General features: G+C 43.9%; 1 protein-coding gene across 1 annotated transcript in view; it reads right to left on the reverse strand.

The window, feature by feature from the left end:
• LOC145404493 (transient receptor potential cation channel subfamily A member 1-like) overlaps positions 1-26,651 on the reverse strand; it is a 74,074-nt gene extending 47,423 nt beyond the window's left edge. Inside the window, exon 1 of the mRNA XM_080276053.1 lies at positions 26,474-26,651. Within this exon, the coding sequence (XP_080132179.1) occupies positions 26,474-26,633 (160 nt within the window). The 5' untranslated portion in view covers positions 26,634-26,651. The remainder of the gene's footprint in view (positions 1-26,473) is intronic.
• Between the last annotated feature and the right edge of the window lie 13 nt (positions 26,652-26,664).

The raw sequence follows: 26,664 nt of genomic DNA on the forward strand, positions 1-26,664 counted from the left end.
GAGTGAGTGAGTGAGAGCGAGAAGTGTGTGTACATACAGCCAGATGTGCTAGTTCATCCGGTTTACATAGCAAACACGCACACCCACGAACACACACACACACCTACCAACCCACACCCACACCCACACACACACACACACATTAATAAACGCTCCAAACACGAATACTCATGAAAGCTCAGTATAGACGCGCTTGTGTGTGTGTGTGTGTGTAAATTTTGTTTGTTTGTTTGTGTGTGTGTGTGTGTGTGTGTGTGTGTGTGTGTGTGTGTAGAGGGTGAAATTGTGGTAATAAGATAACTAGCAGAAATTTGCTGTCTGTGTATCACATAATTTCACGTACGCTTCAGTTCTTAAGCGGTATTGTGTTACGTATGTAAGTTTATATACTTATGGTGTGTGTGTGTGTGTGTGTGTTTAAGTCTTCTATTCACGGGAGTCTTACGCGGGCCGCCTAAAGTTACCAGAGAAACCACAGAACACGCGAGAACCGATGCCAAGGCTCACCAAAGCTTTTATTTCCTTCTAAATTTCTCACCAATTTTCCTCTTCTTTCTACTCAGTTTTCATCAGTTTCCTCTCATTTTCAACCATAATGTCTGTGAATAAACCCCAGAGTCCGGAAGAGGTCGGAAAATTGCCATGGAAAGCGGGAAGGATCGGTTTATTTACATTCAGTCAGCTGGCAGTACTCGTCAACTCCGCGCCACGTGTGGCGCACGTGCGTCCAGACTTGACAACACTGCTGGGGATTTAAAGTGACGCGACCCGGGCCAAACGTCTTAAATTTAGAGGGAGAGAGAGAGAGAGAGCTTTGTCATGGAGAAAGGAGAAAAGAAAAAGAGCAATGGCATTGATATATAGAGACGGATAGATCGATGTGAATAGATTGATATATATACAGCATACAATATTGTGTGTGTGTGTGTGTGTGTGTGTGTGTGTGTGTGTGTGTGTGTGTGTGAATCATAAGGTCATTGGCCTACCCTCGTGCCAAAGCTTGTCGGCTCATAAATACATATATACGTGAATATTGCTTGTTTGTTTGTTTGTTTGTTTGTTTGTGTGTGTGTGTGTGTGTGTGTGTGTGTGTGTGAGAGAGAGAGAGAGAGAGAGAGAGAGAGAGAGGAAGGTGAAACGTGAACTATTTTTACCCTAAATATTTGTGGTTGGGTAGGGAAGGAGGGGAGGGTGAGGGAGAGAGACTGGGGGGGGGGAAGGGTTGAAGGTAGGAAAGAAGAATTAAGGAAGGGGAAAGGATGAAAGAAGGTGGGGATGAGGAAGGAAGGTAGGTAATATAGAGGTAAAGAAGGAGAGAGAGAGAGAGAGAAAGAGAGAGAGGAAACGAAGTCTGACCTTTGAACTCTGCCCCGGAAACCCTAAGGTCATGCCCGCTGAACCCCAGCCCTCACCCTCACCCCTGATCCCCAATCATCCTCACTCCTCATCCCCACTCCTCATCTTTGCTCCTTATCGTCACCTCATATTCTCACCCGTAATTCTCTCTCCTCATCCTCACTCCTCATCTTCAGCTTTCATCCTCACTCCACATTCTTCTCATCCTCACCCCTCATCCTCACCCCATATCCTCACCCTTCATAATCATTCCTCATCCTCACTGCTCATCCTTATCCCTACTCCTATTCTCACTACTCATCCTCACTTTTCTTTCTCATCCTCACCTTTCATCCTCATCCCCATCCTCCCTCCTCATTATCACTCCTCATCCTCACCCCTTATCCTTACCCTTTATACTTAGTCCTCATCTTCACTTTATCCTCACCCTTTATTCTCACCCCTTATCCTCACTCCTCATCCCAGTCCTTCATTCTTACTCCTTATCCTCATCTCTCATCCTAATTCATTGTCACTCCTCCGTTGCCTCTCTCCCTTCCCTTCCCTTCCCTTCTCTTCATTTCCCTTCCCTTCCCTTCTTCTCTTCTCCTCCTCTCTTCACTTTCCCTTTATCTCCCCTCTCCCTTCAAGTCCCATCCTCCCCTCCTCCCTTCCACCTTCGTCCGTGATGCATAATACCCCCTCCCTCTTTTAATCCCCTACCCTCTCTCTCTCTCTCTCTCTCTCTCTCTCTCTCTCTCTCTCTCTCTCTCTCTCTGATATATATTTTTTCTCATCACTGTCCTTTCCGTTATCCTCTTCCTTTCTCTCCTTTCTCCTCCTCTTCCCCTCCGCCTCTTTGGGTGGTCCGTCCCTTCCACTCCCCTCCCCTCCCCTCCCCTTCCCCCGAGTATAATCTCCCTCCCTCCTATCCCTCCCCTCGCTGTATTTTCTTTCTCTCCCTGTGTGGTATTTTCTCCCTCCCTCCCTTCCTCACCCATCCTTCTTTCCCCTTCCTCTTCTTGTCTTCCTTCTCTCGTGCTCCCTGCCTTCCTTCCCTTTCCTTTCCTCCTACATCTCTTCTCTCCCCTTCTTTCTCTTTCCTATCTTCCCTCCCCCTTCCCGTGTCAACTTCCCTCCCTTTCCTCTCCCCTCATTCCTTCCCTCTCACCCCTTTCCTATTTATTTCTTCTCACACAGTCTTCTTCTTTCTTTCATTTTCCTTCCTCTGCTTCTTTTTCTCCCCTCCCCTCCCCTTCCCTCCCCTCCCCTCCCCTCCGCCAGAATGACTCAAGCTTTCTTTTATACCCTCCAAACACATCGCTTAATTGCTTACCAAGACACCGTTTGGAAATTAATGGCAATCTTCCTCCACCCATTGTATCTCCCTGCCTACGACCTCCATGAGTGGCATTCCCCTCCCTTCCTAATCCTTCCCCTTACGTCATCATCATCCTCTCCTCTCCGCTCCTCTTCTCTTCTCTTCTCTTCTCTTCTCTTTTCTTCTCTTCTCTCCTCCCCTCTCCTCTCTTCTCTTCTCTTCTCTTCTCCTCTCTTCTCTTCTCTTCTCTTCTCTCCTTTCCTCATCTCTCCTCCTTCTCTCCTCTCCTCATCTCTCCTGTCTTTTCTTCTCTTCTCTTCTCTCCTCATCTCTCCTCCTTTTCTCCTCTCCTCTCCTCATCTCTCCTCGTTTTCTCCTCTCCTCATCTCTCCTCTCCTCTCTTCTCTTCTCTCCTCTCCTCTCCTCTCCTCTCCTCTCCTCTCCTCTCTCCACCTCTCCTTCCTTCTCTCCTCTCGCTATTCCATGTCGTAACTTTGATTTGGTATTACAGGAAGAAGTTTGGTATTACAGGAAGAAGTTTGGTATTACAGGAAGACATTTGGTATTACAGGAAGACATTTGGTATTACAGGAAGACATTTTGGTATTACAGGAAGACATTTGGTATTACAGGAAGACATTTTGGTATTACAGGAAGACATTTTGGTATTACAGGAAGACATTTGGTATTACAGGAAGACATTTTGGTATTACAGGAAGACATTTTGGTATTACAGGAAGACATTTGGTATTACAGGAAGACATTTTGATATTACAAGAAGACATTTGGTATTACAGGAAGACATTTGGTATTACAGGAAGACATTTTGGTATTACAAGAGGACATTTGGTATTACAGGAAGACATTTGGTATTACAGGAAGAAGTTTGGTATTACAGGAAGACATTTGGTATTACAGGAAGACATTTGGTATTACAGGAAGACATTTGGTATTACAGGAAGAAGTTTGGTATTACAGGAAGACATTTGGTATTACAGGAAGACATTTTGGTATTACAAGAGGACATTTGGTATTACAGGAAGACATTTGGTATTACAGGAAGAAGTTTGGTATTACAGGAAAAAGTTTGGTATTACAGGAAAAAGTTTGGTTTTACAGGAAGACATTTGGTATTACAGGAAGAAGTTTGGTATTACAGGAAGAAGTTTGGTATTACAGGAAGACATCTGGTATTACAGGAAGAACAATATTCACTTAAACTAGGCGTAAAATTCCCCTCCCTAACACCTTTTCCTAAACGATTTATTTTTGTATATGGCTGGTAAATATCCTTTTGTACGTCATTATGCAGAGTAAAACAGTATTAGAAGGATTTTTTTTTTATAATACAGAATAAAACAGTAAGATGCAATTAGCTAAATAAATCGCTTAAGAAAAGGTGTTAGGGAGCTTCCTTAACCAACGAGAATACGAAAAAATGTAAAAAAATACGAAGAAATATAAAGCCGTAGTATTACATTCTGCCTCTGAGCTACAAGAAGTACGCTACATAAGAATAAACACACACACACACACACACACACACACACACACACACACACACACACACACACACAAACTTACATAAAAATCTACGCTCTTTAAACTCCCAATTTCATTTTTTTTTTTTTTTTTTTTGTTTTTTTTTTTTTTTTTTTTAAATCCCATCTCTCTCTCTCTCTCTCTCTCTCTTACTTATCCGTCTGTCTGCCCGCCAGTTAATTTATCCACTCATCCATCCATCCATCCACCTGTTCATTCATCCATCATGTCCTTCATTTATTCATCTACCTATCTTTTTATCTTTCTGAATTTTGGTCTTCCATTATTTATTTCGGGATCTGTTGTCTGGTTTATCTATCCGTCTACCTACTTTATCTATCCATCTATTTATTTCCTGTCTATCTATCTATCTAATTCATCTATATCATCTGTTTTTCTCTCTCTGTCTATCTTGCTACCTTTCCGTCGACCGTATCTGTCTATCGAACTATCTATTTGTCTATCCATCTGTCTATCTATTTGTCTATCTGTCTATCTGTCTGCCTGTCTGTCTCTGTCTTTCCATCTGTCTGTCTACCTGTTTGTCCATGTGTCTGTCTGCCTGTCTGTCTGTCTCTGTCTGTCCATCTATCTATCTATCTGTCTCCCTGTCTGTCTCTGTCCATCTGTCTATCTATCTGTCTGTCTGCCTGCCTGCCTGTCTGTGTGTCCGTCTGTCTGTGTGTGTGTCTGTCTGTCTGTCTGTCTCTCCATCAGTCTATCTATCTATATATCTGTCTATCCATCTAGCTAGCTATCTATCTGAGAGGACGTGGGCGCGGGTGTGTTAAATAGATTAGCGGAGAGTATGATAGGATGGTCAGGCTCTCTCTCTCTCTCTCTCTCTCTCTCTCTCTCTCTCTCTCTCTCTCTCTCTCTCATTAACTTGACATTCTTCTTCCCCTAAGCTCTCATTATCTCTCTCTCCCTCTCTCTCTCTCTCTCTCATCTCTTCATCCCCCGCCTTGCTCCTCTCCTCCCTCCCTTCCTCCTCCCTTCCTTCCTTTCTTCCTTTCTCTTATTATCTCCCTCTTCCTTACACTCCCTCCCTCCCTGTCTCCCTCCCCCCTTGTCTCCCTCCCTCTAATTACTTTTGCTCTTCTCCCTGTTTCTCTCCCCTCCCTCTCCCCACTCCCCTTCCCTCCTCCCCCTCCCCCTCCCTCCCTCCCTCCCCCCATGTCTACCCTCTGTTAAATGGTGATAATTGTGGTGTGTGTCTTTGCTTGTTTGTTATCTGGTAGTGTTGTTTTGGTTCTGCATATTTGTTTACATACATACATAAATACACACATACTTACATAAATATATACACCTAAATATATACATACATACACACGTACATACATACTGTACATACATACATACATACATACAGTCATACATACATACACCTACATTTATACATACATACCGGTACATAAATATACATACATACATACATTCATTCATTCATACACATACATATACATATACATATATACATACATACACACATATACATATTTACATACCTACACATACACATTCAGTATACAGTAGGATCAGTGAGTCTTGCCGTTTGCTTTCCTCTCTACTCCATTGTAAAAATAAATTCATACACAGACAGACACATACATATAGAGACATGGTCGTGTATAAGCATCTGTTTGTATAATTCTCTCTCTCTCTCTCTCTCTCTCTCTCTCTCTCTCTCTGGGACTAGAGTGTATTGTTGCGATGGAGGGGTAGATTGAGACGGTTTGGGCATTTTGAGAAGACGAGGGATGGCAGTTGGGTGCGGAGTGTGATAAGTATGAGCGCTGGGGGTAGAGTTGCGAGAGGCAGACCGAAAAAGACCTGGGACGAGGTCATAGGGTGTGACCTCAGGGATATGGGGGTGAATAGAGAAGCTGCCAGAGATCGAACAGCGTGGAGAGCCGCCATTAGGTGACCCAAACCAACGCATCCAGGCATGTTGCAACCTTTATAAACGAAACGTCTCTCTCTCTCTCTCTCTCTCTCTCTATATATATATATATATATATATATATATATATATATATATATATATAAAGGCGCATTTATAGATACATACACAGAAGCCGATTTTGATCACTATGTCTTGGGCGTCACTGATAAACATGCTAACTGCCACAGTCACAATCAGTCTTCATGACAAATATAACCTAACCACCACAGCCACACAGTACGTCCATCACAGTCCTTAACCGCAGTCGCATCATGAATCACCACCGAATCATGCATCAGCCATCTACAACCATCTGGTGAGTGGGCGGGGCAGGGAGAAGAGGGAGGAGCGTCACCAGCTGCTCCACCCAGCCATTGATTTTAGTCCCTCCACCCCACACCTCACTTACCCCGCCCATTCTCCACTCGGTGTGTGTGTGTGTGTAGTAGTAGTAGTAGTAGTAGTCGTAATCGTAGTAGTAGTAGAAGATTGGACGATATGTATGTGCATTCGGGGACAAACATTTGCATAGTATTTTATCTCCTTTACCTTTCCTTTTCCTCTGCAGGCAAATACGTCTAGGCTGAATGAGGCTTGGTATATCACACCTCATAGACGATTCTCTATGATATAATGCATCAGGTGGGAAAGTGAAAGATGTGCCCTAAGTGTGAAGTAGACGCAATTTCCGACTACAGTTCCCCACTTCCCCTTTCACCCAGCCACTGTCCCCATCCCACCCTCACGCCTTCTTGCTTTACTATCCATTGTCTAAAAGAATAGTTATCATAGTAATAATCGATCCTGTAAAAACCCTGGAAAGTACTAATGGGTCTGTATCTGTTGTCTTTCCTTTGTATTCCTTTGTACCCTCCCTCCTACCTTCCTAACCCATTATTTTCTCAACCTTATGCTTAGTGTAACTCCCTCGCCCCACCGTCCACCACCTCTCCTCTCCTTCTTTTCCTCTCCTGTCCTCCCACCTCTCCCCATACCTACCCCCTGCCCCTCTTCCACCTCCCTTCCCCCTGTCTACCCCATTCCCCTCCCCTCATCCCTTCTTTTCACTCCCCTTATTCTCTATCGTTTCATCCTGTCTTCCCTCCCACACTTCCCCCCTCCCCCTTCCCTTCCCCCTTTATTCTCCCCCTTCCCATGCAGGTTTAATCAGCACACCTGGCCATCGAGGCACAGGTGTTCAAAGGTAGGGGCTTCACTTAACAGGCTCATGCATTTATCAGATACTGTGATCAAGTGACGAGAGAGAGAGAGAGAGAGAGAGAGAGAGAGAGAGAGAGAGAGAGAGAGAGAGAGAGAGAGAAAGGAGGAGGAAAGATAAGAAAAGGGGAAAATGGAGATAGGGAGGGGGAGTGAAAAGTTAGAAAAAGAGGGGAAGAAAGACGAGAGGAATGTGTAGATAGGAAGAAGGAAGGAGGAGAGAAGGGGAAGTACGAGGGAGGTGTAGGATGAGGAAAAAAGGACGAAAGAGGAGGAAGAGAATAGAAGGCGGAAAGAGAAAGAAGGAACAGGGAAGGTAGAGAAGGAATGAAGGAAAGTGAGGTGAAAATGAGAGGGGAAGGATAAGATGAATTGGGAGAAAAGAGGGGAATATACAGCTGAGGAGAAGTTGAGCAAGGGGAGCGAAGAGGGGGTAGAGAAGAACGGAGAAGGAAGGGAACGAAGGAAGAGAGGAAGGTGAAAAGAAAGGAAGAAAGGCAGAGGAAGAAGGGAGGGAGAATGGGGAAGAGAATGTTGGCTGGGACACTCGGGAGAAGAGACGAGGAAGGGGAACGGAGAGAAGAACAGAGGAAGGGAAAGAAGGAAGACAGGAAAGAGAGAAGAATGGAAACAAGATTGCAGAGGAAGGAGGTAGGGAGGATGGGGAAGGGAAGGTTGGGTGAGAAACGCGAAAAGACGAGGAAAGGGAACGAAGAGAAGAACAGAGAAGGAGGGAAACGTAGGAAGAGAGGAAAGGGAGAAGAATGGAAGCAAGACAGGGGAAGGAGGGAGGGAGGCAAGGGAAGGGAGGGTTGGTGGGGGCAACGCAATAAAATAGAGCGAAGATAAACAACATACAGAAGAGGCGGGAATTGGCGACGACACAGAGAAGTGTAATTGTACAGTAGGTTCAGTTTGAAAGGACAGGAGTTCGATACGAGGAGAAAACAGACTGTAGGTGGGGGGGAGTAGGGAGGAGGTGGACGGAGGGAGTAGGGAGGAGGTGGACAAGAAACAGGGGAGGAATAGAGTGAGGTAGGAAAGATGGATGTGAGGGAGAGACAGTGTGGGGAGGGAATAAAAGAGTTGGGGTGGAGCACAATGGGTAGCGTTAAATATTACACCACCGCCATTACACACCACCATCATCGACCCACACACTAATGCATACTACCATACCTTATCTACACCTTATCTACACCTTAACTACACTATCTACACCTTATCTTCCTCCTATCCACACCTTATCTTCATCCTAGCCTGCCCTACCTACCGTACACCTTAAGTATATCTTCTCTGCATTTTAGCAACTCCATCTCTGCGCCTTATCTACACTCTAGCTTCATCTTATCTACACCTCATCCGCACTACCCTAACTACACCCTATCCACAATACACTATATATCACACACACCACCACCCATCATCACATCACCATCGACCCACGCACAGATCAATACACCCACACCCTATCATCGCCTTATCACCTCGTACGTAAACTGATAAGAGGCACAGGATATAAACACAGGATACCTAACCAGCAATAAGCCAGCCAAATCCATAGACCGTCTTCAGTAATTCAGAAACTATAAAGACATAATTTACTGAGTTAGTGTTTTCAGTTATTGGAATTCAGTTTTTATCGGTTATCTGTAAGAATTAATTACCTGTCTGTCTGTCTGTCTATTAATCTGTATCTATCTGTCTATATTCATCTATCTGTCAATCCATCTGTCTGTCTATCTGTCTGTCTGTCTATCCATCTATCTATCTATCTAGCTATCTGTGAATCTATCTATAGCCAAACACCTTAATCCCGTAAGGGGTGGCCACAAACGAATCAACTCCATGGTGCCCTGTCCTTGCCATTTCGCTGCCCTCCCCCCAGCTTACATCCCCCTCTCTCATATACCTCTCTACTCCATCATTTTTATTAACACCAGTAAAGCTAGAACTCTTAATTAGCTGACCAGTAAAGCTAGAACTCTTAATTAGCTGACCAGTAAAGCTAGAACTCTAAATTAGCTGACTAGTAAAGCTAAAACTCTTAATTAGCTGACCAGTAAAGCTAAAACTCTTAATTAGCTGACCAGTAAAGCTAGAACTCTTAATTAGCTGACCAGTAAAGCTAAAACTCTTAATTAGCAACCATAATAAAGCAGACTAATAATGTAATAAAATTTGGGTCACATAGATAAAGATTTGTGTTGTCAAATTAATATGAGAGTCGGCCATATATCTTGAGAGAGAGAGAGAGAAAGAGAGAGAGAGAGAATGATTTCTCTAGGGACTTGTGGAGGGCAGGAGAAGAGATAAAAAATGATGAATGTGAGAGAAATGAAGGGATGGAGGGGAAATGAAAGATTATGCAGGGGAGGGAAGGCAGTGGAAGAGAGAGAGAGAGAGAGAGAGAGGAAGTGAGGGGGAATCTGAGGAGGAAGGAAGGGAAAGGAAAGACTCAATGAAAGGGAAAAATCAAGAAGAATAAACCCAACAGTAATTGACAGCTCAGGAAGTGGATGACAGCTAGCCGGCACTGGGGAGAGGAAGGGGAGGGAATGAAGGGAAAAGAGAGGAAGGGAAGGAGAGAGTGGAGAAGGGAGGGAGAATAATGAAAGGCAAGAAGGGAGAGCACAGGAGGGGATGAAGAAAAAGAGAGGAAAGGAAAGAGAGAGTGGAGAAGTGAGGGAGAATAATGAAGGAAGGATGGGAGAGGAGAAGGGGAGGGAAGAGGAAGAGAGAAGAAGGGAGGAGGTGAAGGAAAAATAGAGGAAGGAAAGGAGGGAGAATAATGAGGGGAAGGAAGGGAGAGGAGAGGAAGAGGAGCATATATGGGAAGTGAGGAAGAGAAGGGAGAGGATGAAGGAAAAAGAGAGGAAGGGAAGGAGAGAGTGGAGAAAAGAGGGAGAACAGTAAGAGTTGGGAAGGGAGGGAAGAGAAGGATATGTGGGAAGGGAGGAAGGGAAAGAGAGGAAGAAAAGAAGACAGGACAAGAAGAAGGGGGAGGACTAGAAGAGGAGAGAAGAAATAGGGAAGGAAGGAAAAGACAGAGACTAGAAGGAAGGGGAGAGAAGAGAAAAAAGACAAGTGAAGAAAAATGAATGAATGGAGAAGGACAGGAGGGAGAAGGGAAGGAGAAGGATTGCAGGGAGGGAAGGGTGGAAGGAGAGAGGGAGAAGAGAAGGGGAAGGAATGCAGGGAGGGGGGAGTGGAAGGGGAGGGGAGAGAAGGAAAGGGAAACGGAAGGAATGAAGGGAAAGGCACTGGAAGAAATGAAAATGGAGATGAATAGGAACAGAGAGGAAAACAAGAGAGATAAAGAAGAGAAGTAGGAAAGGACGGAGAGAGAGAGAGAGAGAGAGAATCATGACTGCTGAGTAACATCCTAATATCAACACTGATGTGCTGAGTAAGGCCTTCTGGTGCCAAGCTGACGTCTCTCTCTCTCTCTCTCTCTCTCTCTCTCTCTCTCTCTCTCTCTCTCTCTCTCATAAAGGCGTGAGACTTGTAATAGCTGAAATTAACTCCACACATTTAAAGCAATTTGACCGTAATCATTTCACTTTAGCTAGAGAGTCAAGTAATTCGTAATAGCTTCACTTCACACACACACACACACACACACACACACACACACACACACACACACACACACACACACACACACACACACACACACACACACACACACACACACACACACACACACACACACACACACACACACACACACACACACACACACACGTGACTGGAGGACTTTTCGATCCCGTAGTCACCAGGGGAAGTAGGCCGGTGATCTACCTATAAATGTACTGAACTACCCTCGCCTAGCCTCGGGACCCTAGACCTCTAAGGGGTTAACGAGGGAGTAGCTGATACCGGATAATTGCCTCACTTGGGCCTCACTGTCTGTAGGGTCTGTGTAACGTGGCATCTCAGTAACGTTTCCAGACTATTTAGTGAAACGCGATGGTCAAAATCCCTAGAGTTTATGGCTGATGTATCACTGTTTTGAGAGAGAGAGAGAGAGAGAGGAGGGGGAAAGAAACGGGGCAGGAGGGAGGAAACTGTGGAGGTGAGAGGAAAAGGAATGAGAAAGGGAGGAAAGAGACGAAGGAGAAAGGGAGGATAGAAGGAAAGAGAGGAGCGGAGGAGGAAAGTAGGAACGGAAGAGAGGGGCAGGAGGAAGAGAGGGAAGAGGGTGAGGTTGAGGTTAAGGGTAGGGGAGAATGAAGAAAGAGGAGGGTAAGAGGCGGGGAAGTGAAGTGGGATAGGAGGGAGAGAGAGAGAGAGAGAGAGAGAGAGAGGCGAGAAGAAAGGGGAAATTAAAATTGTCAAACTATTAAAAGAGTTTGACAAATGAATTTAATTTTGTTCCCCTTGGGTCTAAACTCAGATCACGTTTTCTTCATTACTTCATAAACGCATAGTTCTGAGAGAGAGAGAGAGAGAGAGAGAGAGAGAGAGAGAGAGAGAGAGAGAGAGAGAGAGAATTACTAACAATTTTCCGCAGCTCCTGACACGTTACAAGATAAAGGGAGTGAGGGGGGAGGGGGAGGGGGAGAGAAGGGGAGGAGAAAGGAGGGATTTAATGTCCCTACCACAACCAATTGTTTCTCTCTCTCTCTCTCTCTCTCTCTCTCTCTCTCTCTCTCTCTCTCTCTCCTACAGTATTTGTCGGCGAAAACTTGTAAAATATCCAGATTTGTTGATGATACTAAAATTCTTAAATGAGGGGACACATAAATGAATGAGAGAGAGAGAGAGAGAGAGAGAGAGAGAGAGAGAGAGAGAGAGAGAGAGAGAGAGAGAGAGAGAGAGAGAGACTAAATAATTGGACTCAAGGCAGATGGACTGAATTATTATCGCCAGCCTAACGAGGAGATAATTGTAATAATAATGATAGTAATAATAATAATAATAATAATAATAATAATAAACTTTATTTCGTCCAAAAATATACGTAGTTACAACAAGAAAAAAAGGATATTTATAATGCATGTATATAATAAAGGTGATTATTTGATTATAGACGAAGGTTAGGTTGTTATTGATGTTCTTGATAGTACATATTATTATACTGGGTTTCAAAAAATAAGAACAAACAGTATATAACTGTTTGCGTGTGTGTGTGTGTGTGTGTGTGTGTGTGTGTGTGTGTGTGTGTGTGTGTGTGTGTGTGTGTGTGTGTGTGTGGCTAAAATATCTCAAAATCAAGTGGACAAAAGTGTATTCAAACATTGTGGGCAGTGTTCCGGATGTCTGGCTTGTTGGTTTATGATTTTTAGTGAAGTTGCGATGATATGCCTCCGATTGCCAGAGCATTACTGATCTCTCTCTCTCTCTCTCTCTCTCTCTCTCATTTTTAGTGGTGACGGGCAATACGCGTTCTTGGGCGAATGTTTTGTTATATATTTTATTTATAAGTGCATCCACGAAATTCTCAGGATGATTTGCTGTTTGTTTTATTTTGCACTCCGTCGTTTCCTCTGTCTGCATTATCTCCCTCTCCCACTAATTTCCTCCCTGTAGACCTCTCCCTTCATCGTTTATCTCCCTCCTGATGCATTTCTTCCCTCCCTCCCTCCCTTCGTCTGCATTCCCTCCTTCTAATTTCCTCCCTGTAGACCTCGCTCGCCGTCATTCCTCTCCTACTGCATTTCTTCCCTCCCTTCCTCCCTCCATCCCTCCCTCCTTCCTTCCTTCCCACCCTGCCTGCCTCTGACATGGCATAATTGACAATATATATCACGGTGGCACCTCTCCTCCCTCCTTTCTTCTCTCCCTCCTTCCCTCCTTTCTTCTCGCCCTCCTTCCCTCCTTTCTTCTCTCCCTTCCTCCCTCCTTCCCTCATTTCTTCTCTCCCTCCCTCCCTTCATACTTCTCTCCCTCCGTCTATTCTTCTCTCCCTGCTTCCATCTTTTCTTCATCCTTCTCTCTCTCTTCCTCATTTCGTGTCTTCTCTCCCTTCTTCATTTCTTCATTTTTTTGTTCCTCAGTTCATCTTTTCCTTCTCCCTCCCGTGCTCCTTTCTCTCCGTGTTTCCCTCCTTCCTTCTTTTCCTCCCTCCTTTTTCTTTCCTTCCTTGCTTCCCCTTTTCTTAGATTATGTCTCCTACCTCCTTCTTCCCACCCCCCTTTCTCTCTCTCTCTCTCTCTCTCTCTCTCTCTCTCAAAAATTTCTTCAGTCTTTCCTTCCTCCTTCCTCCTTCGATATTTTCTCCCTCCATCCCTTCTTCCTTCTCCCAGATTTTCTCTCTCCCTTCTCCCCTCATTCCTTCCTTCTTACAGTCATCCCTTTTAATCATCATCATAATTGTCATCTTCGTCATCATGATCATCATCATCATCCTCGTCGTCATCATCATCATCATCATCATTATCATCTTCATCATCATCATCATCATCATCATCATTATCATCTTCATCATCATCATCATCATCATCATCATCATCATCATATATACTTCCTACAATGTAGCTTTCCTCCTCCTCGTCATCTTTCCTTTATCGTGTCTTCCTCTTCCTCTCTTCTCATTTTCTTGCTCCTCTTCTTGATCTCTCCCTCCTCTTCCCAGGCTCCTCTTCCTCTTCTTATTTGTGAGGGGAGAGGAGGGGAGGATTCAATAAGATATGGGGGAGAGGGGAAGAGAAGAAAAGGAGGGAAAGGAAAGGAGGAATTTAGCAGACTATGCGCATCTCTCTCTCTCTCTCTCTCTCTCTCTCTCTCTCTCTCTCTCTCTCTCTCTCTCTCTCTCTCTCTCTCTCTCTCATTTTCACTCCCCCCGAAGACCATTTAATCAGCATAGTTGCGCAGTTGAGCCAAACAAAGGGACCATTACACTCCTCCCCGCGAATGAGAGAGAGAGAGAGAGAGAAATAGATTTAAGGTAGTACTGTTGTTATTGTTTGATAGGAGAGAGAGAGAGAGAGAGAGAGAGAGAGAGAGAGAGAGAAGGAGGGAAGGAGATTTTATCGTATGTTTCATATGCATTTACAGAAGAATTTTGATATTGGGGAAGTTCCTGCTTTCCTTTTTTCTTTATTTTCGCTATAAAGCAAGTATTTTTTTACAATAGTTTTACTCTGAGATGTTATTGCAATTATTGCCATTATTATTATTATTATTATTATTATTATTATTGTGGATATAGTTATTGTTATTGTAGTTATTGTTTTTATAATAATAATAATAATAAGACTAATAATAATCATCATCATCATCATCATCATCATCATCATCATCATCATCATCCGGACCTCCTTTCCCACCCAAGGGCAGGGTGAGGAGTAGCAATGTCCAGACATACTTGCCCAATCCAAATAGGCCACACTTCCATTCACCTCATCATTCAAGCCCTCGGAATCCTGGCTCTGCCGGATACGCGAGAAACATTCTGCAGCTTCACATAAACATAATAATAATAATAATAATAATTATTATTATTATTATTATTATTATTATTTATATATAGAGCGAGACGGAAAGATTCTACTCCTTGTCTTTCCTACAAAAAACAGATCTGACTTACTACATGAAATCGATCGTAAATACGTTCGAGTCTCTCTCTCTCTCTCTCTCTCTCTCTCTCTCTCTCTCTCTCTCTCTCTCTCTCTCTCTCTCTCTCTCTCTCTCTCTCTCTCTCAGGAAAGCGGGAGAGTAATAGAGATGGGCCTGTTTCCCTAGAGGAGGAACGGAAGGAAGGGGAGGAGAGATAAGAGGGAGAGGAAAGAGGATATGGAGGAGGAAATATGAAGAGGTGGGAGGTAGTAAGGAGGAGGAGTAAAGAGAAGAAGAGGAGGAGGAGGAGGAAGAGGAAAGAGAGGAGGAGGAGGATGAGTAAAGAGTATGAAGAAGGAAAATGAGATGGAGGAGGAGTAAAGAGAAGAGGAGATGGAAATTTAGGAGGAGGAGGAGTAAAGAGAAGAGAAAAAGAAGGAGAATGAGAAGGAAGAGGAGAACTATATAAAGAGGTTAAGAAAGAGGAGAAGGAAGAAAAGGGGGGAGGAGGAGGAAGTGTGAGAGGAGAGGAGAGAGAGAAGTAGTGTGAGGAGAGCGAGGTTAGGGAAAGGAAACGAAGATGAATAGGAGGTGATGGATAAGAAGAAAGATGATAGAACAGAGAAAGGAAGAAAGAGGAATGATGGTATGTAGTGGTGGGAAGAGATGAGATAGAGAAGAGAAAGAAGGGAGAAAAGAGATGGGGAGGTGATGGAGAAGAGAGGGTAGGAAAGAGGGAGAGGGGAGAGGAGGAGAAGAGAGGAGAGGGAAAGGAGGGAGAAAAAGTAAGGGGAGAAGAGATGGTAGGGAAGAGGGAGAGGAGGAGAAGAGAGGAGAGGGAAAGGAGAGAGAAAAAGTAAGGGGAGAAAGTGTCCCACAAAATTAGCCCTCAGACTTAGCCCTCGCCCTTAGGAGTTGACTCTTAAATTTGCGAACTGAAATGTTGCGAAGTCAAAGTTGCGAAATAGTCATCATCATCATCATCTTTGTCATCATCACCACCACCACCACCACCACCACCACCACCACCACCACCACCACCTCCACCTCCACCTCCACCTCCACCTCCCCTGCGACACGTGTGAGGGATTAAATGCGGCTCCAGAATTATAGGGCCTCTATCATAGCTGGGGTGAGGCAGAGTAGCGTAGGGTAAGACAGAGTAAGGCAGGATGAGGTAGGGTAGAGTAGGGTAAGGCAGAGTAAGGCAGGATGAGGTAAGGTAAGGTAGAGTGAGGGAGGGGTAAGGTAGAGTGAGGTAGGGTAAGGTAGAGTGAAGTAGAGTAAGGCAGGGTAAGGTAGAGTGAGGTAGGGTAAGGTAGAGTGAAGAAGAGTAAGGCAGGGTAAGGTAGAGTGAGGCAGGGTAAGGTAGAGTGAGGTAGGGTAAGGTAGAGTGAAGTAGAGTGAGGCAGGGTAAAGTCGAGCGAAGTAAAGTGAGGCAGGGTAAGGTAGAGTGAGGTAGGGTAAGGTAGAGTGAAGTTGAGTGAGGCAGGGTAAAGTAGAGCGAAGTAAAGTGAGGCAGGGTAAGGTAGAGTGAAGTAGAGTGAGGCAGGATAGAGTGAAGTAAAGTGAGGCAGGGTAAGGTAGAGTGAAGTAGAGTGAGGCAGGGTAAGGTAGAGTGAAGTAGAGTGAGGCAGGGTAAGGTAGAGTGAAGTAGAGTGAGGCAGGGTAAGGTAGAGTGAAGTAGAGTTAGGCAGGGTAAGGTAGAGTGAAGTAGAGTTAGGCAGGGTAAGATAGGGTGAAATAGAGTGAGGCAGGGGAAGGTAGGGTGACGTAGAGTTAGGCAGGGTAAGGTAGAGTGAGGAAGTGTAGTAAGAGTGAGGCAGAATGACGTGGGATAAATAAGTGAAGTAAAGAGTGCCAAAGAGTGAAGCAAATTTGAGGTTAACCCTTTGGCCTCGAATTTTCTAGTAAGTTAAATTTAACGTCGTGAACAAGAAGGACATTTTTACAGTTTTTATATATTTACATTTTTTACATTTTTATATTAACATTTTGTAACATTTTTCCCTGTTTTTAATTTTTATATTTTAAAGTTTTAAAAATTATTTACGTATTTACATTTTTATATATTTATTTTTTTATATTTTTACATTTTTTATATTCTACATTTTTATTTTTTCCTTTTATATATATTTACATTTTTATATTTTTACATTTTACATATTTTACATTTACATTTTTATATTTTAACATTTTCGTATTTATTCGTTTTTTTATATAGTTTTACACTTATTCGGTTTTTACATTTTATATATTTACATTTTTTTACCATTTATATTATTTATTGCATTTTCTATATTTTTACAATTTTCATGTTTTTAGATTTTGTATTGTTTTAGTTTTCACATTATTTACATTTTATATATTTTTACATGTTTACGTTTTATATATTTTTACACTTTTACTTTTTTTTTTTTTTGCTCCTGATGTCTTTAAGTTGGTTCATCTAGCTTTGGGGAAACTTTCAGAACTAGAGAGGGTAATTACAGGCTAGAGAGGGTATTTACAGGCTTAAGATTTATTGTTTTAAGACGTCATCCAGAAGCTGAGTGTAAGGTGTTTGGAGCCATTGAGAATAATTAAGGAAGCACGTCTCTGGATTTGTAGATTGATTGATAGATAGATAGATTGATAGATAGGTAGATAGATAGGTAGATAGGTAGGGAGAGATTTGATTATGGATGGGTAATTGGATAAAAAGAGATTGATTTGATAGATATTTGAAGGTTGATAGATAGCTGGAGAGAGAGAGAGAGAGGGGGGGGGGCGGGGGATATACTAAATTCTAGACTGTCAAAAGCTGCCGTGAGGGGATGAGGGAAGGGGAAGGGGAGGATAGAGGAGGGGAGAGGGGTGGGGGACGGGTCATAAGCACAGTTTACGAGGGGGGCACATTAGGACGACCTGCACGATTATTAGAAGGGGAGGGGGAGGTGGGGGAGGGGAGGGGGAGATTGAGTATGGGAGGAGGAGGTTGAGGATAGGAGGAGGAGGTTGGGATGAAGAGGGGAGAGGGAGGTTAGGGAGAGGAGGGGAGGGGGAGGTGGGAATGAGGAGGGGGAGCTTGGGGAGGAGAGGAGGGGAAGGGGAAAAAGAAGGAGAGGGAAGGGAAGGGAGAAAAGAATGGAACGGAGAGAGAGAGAGAGAGAGGGGGGGGGAAAGGGAGGGACAGAAGCAGGAAGGGAGTGGGATGCGGGGAAAGGTAGGGGAAGGGGAGGGGGAGGGAGGAAAACACATCAGTAAGAAAATAAAAGTCATATTGGATAATTAAATGTCATTAAGGAGTAAATTGATTGTCAGTAATTAAATAGGGCTAATTAGGCGTGGAGATAATTAGGTGGAGATTTAAGAGACAATAGCGGAGACGATGTTAAGGGAAATAGGAGAGGATGAAATGAGGAGACGGAAGTGAATGTAGAGTTGACTTTAGAGAGAGGAGGAGGAGGTAGAAGAGTTGATGATGATGATAATGAAGGTGGTGGTGTTGGTGGTGGTGGTGGTGACGATGATGGTGATGGTGGTGATGGTGGTGGTGTTGGTGGTGGTGGTGGTGACGATGATGATGATGATGGTGATGATGGTGGTGATAGATGTGATGGTGGTGGTGGTGGTGGTGATGATGAGAGAGATGATGATGAGGAAGTAAATTATTGCGGTTTTTGTTATTATTATTATCGTTAGTAATAGTAGTAGTGGTGGTGGTGGTGATGATGATGATGATGATGATGATGGATGTGGTGGTGGTGGTGGTGATAATGAGAGAGAGATGAGGAGGAGGAAGAAAATTATTGCTGTTTTTATTGTTATTATTATTGTTAGTAATAGTAGTAGAAGTAGTAGTGGTAGTATTTGAGAATATTGCTTCTCTTATTATTCTGTTAAATTTTAAAGTCGCACAGTCATCATCATCATCATCAGCATCATCATCATCATCATCATCATTCTTTTCTCCCTCCTGTGTCTGTGGAAGGTCTAGGTATTGACAGTAATAGACGAGAGAGAGAGAGAGAGAGAGAGAGAGAGAGTAAACCAATATGGCGTCTAAACAAACCTATTTCCCCTCCTGGTATTTAATCACATAGCGTCACCCTAATACAAATAAGGCCTCTCTTTTATAGGGAATTAGAGAGAGAGAGAGAGAGAGAGAGAGGCAGGGTAATGGAGAGGAAGAGAGATAAGCGGGTCAGGGAGAAGGATAAGGAGGAGAGGTCAGAGAAATATGAAGAGAGTGAGAGAGAGAGAGAGAGAGAGAGAGAGAGAGAGAGGCAGGGTAATGGAGAGGAAAGAGAGATAAGAAGGTCAGGGAGGAGGAGGAGAGGTCAGAGACATTTGGAGAGAGAGAGAGAAAGAGGAGGGGGTAATGGAAAGGAAAGATAAGCAGATCGGAAAAGAGGAAGAGAGGTCAGAGAAATGTGGAGAGAGAGAGAGAGAGAGAGAGAGAGAGAGAGAGAGAGATCCCATCCACCCCATATCTCTTCAAAACTTTAAATAAAGCCTTGAAATGTGACCATAAAGTGAAGGGGAAGGGAGGAGTGATGAGAGAGGGAGAGATTGGAGGGGGGGAGAGCAGAAGAAAGGGAGGGAGGAAAGAATTGAGAGAAAAAAAAGTGAGAGAAGATTGGAGGGAGAGATAGGGAGTAAGGAAATAAGAGAAAAGAAAGCGAAAGAGAGAGGAGGAAGAGAGAGAGAGAGAGAGAAAAAAAAGGTAAGGAATAGGGAAGAAGAAAAAGGAAAGAGAGAGAGAGAGAGAGAGAGAGAGTTTTTAAGAGTGTGTATGAGTGTGTGTGTGTGTGTGTGACATATGTTGAGGGCCACATCATGTCATCATTACCACAACACAACCCCCTCCTCATCGATTACCTCCCCACCCCACCCCACCCACTGCATCCCTTCTCATCACACACACACACACACACACACACACACACACACACACACACACACACACACACACACACACACACACACACACACACACACACACACACACACACACACACACACGCTACCAGTTGATCTTCACACACTCATGTTCAGTACACATCCGTTTCGTCCCCACATAGTCTGTAAGTAAACACACACACGTGCACATACACCAACGTACACCTGACCACAATCACTCTACACTTACACACAAACACATACACACGGTCACACAAACCAAACACCTGAAATATAAACAGTCACAAATATAATCTGTACACAGTCAGACAAAAGTTCTCTTAATGTTCCACTGCGTCTGGTTCACGCTTAGGGCATGTCCGTCACTTTCCGCCCTGACGCATCTTATCAGGGAGAATCATCTATGGCCAGAGAAACACAGCAAGCCTCTCTTAGCTTAGAAATATTAGGCATTAGAGGGAAAATATTAGTCAGAGAAACATACCAAGCCTCTACCAGCTTAGAAATATTAGCCAGCAGGGGAAAGTGAGAAGCAGAAGAGGTGAAATATTAGGCAGAGAAACATAACAAGCCTCTCTCGGCATAGGAATATTGGCCAGCAGAAGAAAGTAAGAATTAGAGGAGGTGAAATATCTGTAGGCAGAGTAACATACCAAGCCTCCGTCAGCTTAGAAATATTAGCCAGCAGAGGAAAGGGAGAAGCAGAGGAAGTTAAATATTTGTGGGCAGAGAATCCTACCAAGCCTCTCTCAACTTCGGAATATTAGCCAGGAATGGAAAGTGAGGAACAGAAGAGGTGAAATAATGGAGAAATTGTATCCTTCATTCTTAGCTCTCTTACGCCTTTCATATACATCCATTTCCTCGGAGTCCCCAGGGGAGGGGACCATAAATGCCCCCGCCATCTGCCCCTCTCCCGGTGACGACTCGAGGTGCCTGGAACCACTGTCTGACTCTCTTCTTCTTCATTTCTGCAACATTCGCGGCCTTTCCTCAAACTTTCGCTCTGTTGAGCACCACCTCTCCTCCTCTAAACCTCACCTTCTTTTTCTAACGGAGACTCAGCTGTCTGAGGCAACTGACAGCAAACCCTTTTCTTTATCCTCCTACTTTCTCTATACTCATTTCAAAGCCAAAGGTGGCTGTTGTGTATACATACGCAACGACTTGTCTTGCTCTCGTGTTCCTGAACTTGATTCTTCTGAATTCTCCACTCTCTGGCTTCGGCTTTCCTGTCATTCTCTGACTAAATATATCTGTGCTGTTTACTTATCCCCTAATTCTACTGACTATCAAAAATTCTTCGACTATCTTACTTCTACGATGGAACACATTCTGTCCATTTCTCCTTTCTCTGAAATCTCCATTCTTGGAGATTTCAATGTTCACCACCACCTTTGGCTCTCCTCTCCTTTCACGGATCCACCTGGTGAACAAGCCTACATCTTTTCTATCCTTAATGACCTAGAGCAGCTTGTACAGCACCCTACCCGTATCCCTGACCGCCTTGGAGAGAGCTCCAACATACTTGACCTCTTCCTCACAACTAATCCTTCTGCTTACTCTGTTAATCTTTTCTCTCCGTTGGGCTCCTCCGATCACAACCTTATTACCTTAACCTGTCCTATCGCTCCAGTATGGCCTGCGGACCCTCCAGGGAAACATCGTCTCTGGCATTTTGGAGCCGCGGACTGGGAGGCCCTCAGGCAGTACTTCTTTGATTTTCCCTGGAATGATTATTGCTTCCATGGCCGTGAGCCATCTGAGTGTGCCTTGCGCATTACGGAGGTTATTCTCTCGGGCATGGAAGCATACATTCCTTTCTCATATCCTTTGACTAACGCAAGAAAGCCTTGGTTTAATCACGCTTGTTCTAATGCTGTCCGCAACAAGGAGAAGGCCTACAAAAGGTACCGGAGCCAACCCACCCCTGAATCACATAATCTTTACGTTTCTGCCCGGAATCGTGCTAAGTCTGTTCTTCGCTCTACTAAAAATAATTTCATCCATACTAAATGCTCTCAACTCTCCAACTCGAATTCTTCCCGCTCCTTCTGGCACCTTGCCAAAAATCTTTCTAACAACTTTACCTCATCATCCTTCCCTCCTTTTTTCTACTCTGATGGTTCTGTAGCTATTTCTTCTACTGATAAAGCAGATCTCTTCGCACAGACTTTCTCCTCCAATTCCGCCTTAGACGATTCCGGTGCTGTTCCTCCATCACTTCCCCCCTCTGACTTCCTCATGGCTGACATTAAAATTTCTTCAGTTGATGTATTTTCTGCCATTACTGGCCTCAGTACTAACAAGGCATATGGGCCTGATGGGGTCCCTCCTGTTGTTCTTAAAAACTGTGCTTCTGTGCTTACACCCTGCCTAGGCAAACTATTTCGCCTTTGTCTGTCAACTTGTACCTTTCCTTCTTGCTGGAAGTTTGCTCTCATTCAGCCAGTCCCAAAGAAGGGTGACCACTCCCAACCCTCCAACTATCGTCCAATTGCTTTAACGTCCTGTATTTCAAAAGTTTTCGAGTCAATTCTTAATAGAAAAATTTTAAGGCATCTTTCCTATCACAACCTTCTTTCCGATCGTCAGTATGGGTTCCGTCAGGGACGCTCCACTGGCGATCTTCTCCTACCTTTCAGACTCCTGGTCATCCTCCTTTCGGGACTTTTGGCGAAAGCTTTGCCATTGCACTTGACATATCAAAGGCTTTCGATCGAGTCTGGCATAAATCTTTAATTTCCAAACTGCCCTCCTACGGTTTCTATCCTTCTATCTGTGCCTTCATCGCTAGCTTCCTTTCTGGTCGTTCTATAGCTGCTGTCGTAGACGGCCATCGTTCTTCTCCTAGATCTATCAACAGTGGTGTTCCTCAGGGCTCTGTCCTATCACCAACTCTCTTCCTTTTATTCATCAATGATCTTCTAAGCTGTACATCTAACCCTATCCACTCATACGCTGATGACTCCACCCTTCACCTTTCCATTCGGTTCCCGCAACGCCCATCTCAACAGTTACTTCAGGAAACAAGGGATGAGGCTATGGCACACCTAATGTCTGACTTGGCTCATATCTCTGACTGGGGTAAAAATAATATGGTTGTCTTTAATGCATCTAAGACTCAGTTCTTACACCTATCAACCCGACAAAATCTTCCACAGGTATACCCACTAATGTTTAATAATATTCAGATTAATCCTGCATCATCCTTGAACATGCTTGGGGTTTCATTTACTCGGGACTTATCTTGGAAAGATCATATTACATCTCTTGTAAAATCTGCTTCCAAGAGATTGGGTGTGCTAAGCCGACTCCGCTCTTTCTTTACCCCTGCACAATTGTTGACTCTATACAGGGGTTTTATCCGCCCCTGTGTGAGTACAACTCTCATGTGTGGAGGCTCCCCACATACAGCTCTTCTCAATAGGGTGGAGTCAAAGGCTTTTCGTCTCATTAACTCTCCTCCTCTTACTGACTCCCTTCAACCTCTGTCTCTTCGCCGCACTGTTGCATCTTTATCTCTTTTCTATCGCTACTTTAATGGTCACTGCTCCTCTGAACTGTCTGCTTGCATTCCTCCACCTCTACGACGGGCGCGTTGCACCCGTCTGGCAGCAAACTCTCATCCCTTTTCTGTCCAACTCTCTAATGCAAGAGTTAACCGTTACTCCCAGTCTTTCATTTATGCAACAGGTCAGCTCTGGAACTGTCTCCCTCTGTCTGTATTTCCTTCTGCCTATGATCTCCAGTCTTTCAAACGTAGTGTGTCCAGGCATCTCAAAATGATCGGATCTTGAATTTGGCTCTCTATTGTATTTTGTTTTTCTCTTGGAGGGAACTGTTACTGCGGGCTCATGGCCTTTGGTTCCTTCTTCCTCGCATAAAAAAAAAAAAAAAAAAAGTTTTAAGTCGAGTGAAGCAAATTATTTCTTCATGAGGGCATAGGTTTCCAGTCTAATGAAACAAAATATTTCTCCGATAGAGTTGTTAAGGATTTTATGGAACAGATTACTCATGAGTGCTGTAGAGTGATATATATAAGTTAGTGGTCCCGTCGATAAAACCATCTTAAATCTGGATCCCCGTTTTAACACATTCACGTTGGAGTAATGCGGAAATATATGTAGTTAATATTATTGTGCTCACTCAAGATAGTTCATTATGCGCTTGAAGTTACCTCTCTCTCTCTCTCTCTCTCTCTCTCTGGGGGGGCGCGGTAGCACAGTGGTAGCGCGCTGGACTTGGGATCGGGAGATTGCAAGTTCGAGCCTCGCCCGGGCTGCCGTGCCGGGAGGGGTAGCTCCCTCCTGTAACCCTAGCGGGGCTATATAGTCCAATACAGGGCTTAGCTCGGGGGAACTCCATTTCTCCCATTTCTCTCTCTCTCTCTCTCTCTCTCTCGTGTGTGTGTGTACTATTTTATACATACATGGACATTACGCACACACGTTATTATCCCCGTAATCCACATCGACTCATCCTCACCCTCACCCTTATTGCTCATTCTAATGCCATAATTACACACACACACACACACACACACACACACACACACACACACACACACACACACACACACACACACACAGAGCAAACCCCCCTCTCAGGATGTTCCGCACCGACGCACACACGTACACACGACCGCAAAACACGCACACGAGTACATTATTTAAATTGGGCGTGGGAGGGGTGGGTAGGGCGGATGGCTAGGCTCATCTCACACTCATCTAAGCTCACTCACTCACGCAATGCACTCACTTACGCAATGCACTCAACCATTCACACATTCACGTTCAGTCATTCGTCTCAACTACTAAACTACTTATTCACAAACAAATTAATACACGCAGTCACTCACTTTCTTCAGCTTACTCATTCACTCACTCGTACACTTCTCTCTCTCTCTCTCTCTCTCTCTCTCTCTCTCTCTCTCTCGTGACGCCGAATTAAAACAAGATATGACTCAAGTTAATCCCCAACCGACGATTTTCTGTCACGCATCCACGCCTTCACCTTGTCGCTACACCCACGTCCGCAGCTCACGAATTTTCCCGCCCTTCTCAGTTTATAGTTATCTATCTTTTCCGCCAACCTATCATCCCTTTATCTATCTACCTGTCTACTTTTTATTCATATATCGACCTCGTAAATCTTCCTGTGTCCGTAATACGAGATTATACAGATGCATATACACTGTTTGTTTATATCAGTGAATTTACCAGTCAAACATTGAGCATCTTTACAGTTTATCCTTGTGTATCTATCCAGTCGTTTATCTATCGTCTATCCACTATCTATCTAATCATTATCTCTCCTTCGATAGATAGTTTGCTACGTAATCTGCCGTCCGTGATAATAAGATAAGGATATTTAGGTAGACGGATGAAGATGAAAATACGTCCTGAAGTTTGAGACTGTCCTTTGTGTGTTTATGTGACGTGTTTGCAGTTTGGGACGGCATTAGATATCATGGCACCTCTTTCTCGGCAGTATTTACCCGTATCCATGTCTGTCAGTTTAGCTGTCTCTCTCTCTCTCTCTCTCTCTCTCTCTCTCTCTCTCGTATGTACCTATCTATTTATCCATTTAACTATATTATACCTTACTGTTATATCTTTGTCTTTTAATGGCTTACTTTTCATCAGTAACCTACCGTACTAAGGGATATTAAGTTGTAATTGGCCCGTATTCTCGTAGGTTAAGGTAGCTCCCTAACACCTCGTCCTAAGCGATTAATTTTGCTTATTACACCTTGCCGCCCTCTTCTTGAGTTACGTAAATCATTCAAATATCACCGTACTCTGCATAAATAACGTACAGAACAATATTAGCCAGCCGTACCCAAAAATAAGTCTGTAAGGAGGAGCTGTTAGGGAACTTCCTTATTCATGGTGAATATGAACCCTTGTCGTTAATTCCTCCGGTGATTTTTCTTTCTTCTTTTACTGTTTTCTTTCGTTTTTCTTTTCTGCAAGCATATCCCACGGTCATTCTTTACCCAAGCACAGTGTCTTAGGTGACCTAATAAATAATAATAATAATAATAATAATAATAATAATAATAATAATAATAATAACTTCAACCCCGTAAAATTGTCCAGGAACAATTTGGTAAAGAAAAACTTCCCATGCCATTGTCTACTTGAAGCCGAGGTATAAAGGGAGCTTGAGGTCAAGGTCACTGATCCTGTGCATGTCAGCTTAGGTCATCACAGTCCATAACTCCAAGTTTGGTGGCCCTAGCTTTATTCTTTCATATAAAATCAGGTGATTTCTCTGTTTTCTGGTGTGGTCCATAATTTTGGACCATAGGCGATCTCAGAGAATAATGATTCGATCTGGACTATATTAAACACTGCTTTCTTGCCATGTCCCAGGTATATGCCGTGAAATTTCAGCGCCATAACTTAAGTAGTTCATGAGCTTTAGGGTCTTTTTTTTTCCGGATCGTATCCGGTAGTCGGATTAGGAGGATGTTTGACCAGATGAAGCGGCCAACCAGTACTATAACATGGCAAAGATTGAAGGCTGTAGCTCAGACGGTATGCGAATGTCAGCGATTTAGATTTTCCCTCATTATAATATTGACAAAAACAAGAAAACTTCCCACTGGGATGCGGGAGGTTTTAATAATACTAATACTAATAATACTAATAATAAATACTACTACTACTACTACTACAAGTAAGAGCACAAACCTTTACTGTGTGTCCGTTTCTCCGCCCACTTGACGGTAGTTCTGACAGGTGAGGTGGGTGAGGGAAGGGAGGAGGTGGAGGTGGTGGGGGAGAGTGGAGGTGCGGAGGTGGAGGTGAGACACTGGAGCAGAGTGTCACCACCCTTCTTAGGCGCCGCCATGACACCCACCCAGCGTCGTCTGCATGGCCAT

The sequence above is a fragment of the Coenobita brevimanus genome, chromosome 63 (assembly GCF_032717465.1).
Source record: "Coenobita brevimanus isolate Jiangsu-jjx chromosome 63, ASM3271746v2, whole genome shotgun sequence".
NCBI lineage: Eukaryota > Metazoa > Arthropoda > Malacostraca > Decapoda > Coenobitidae > Coenobita > Coenobita brevimanus.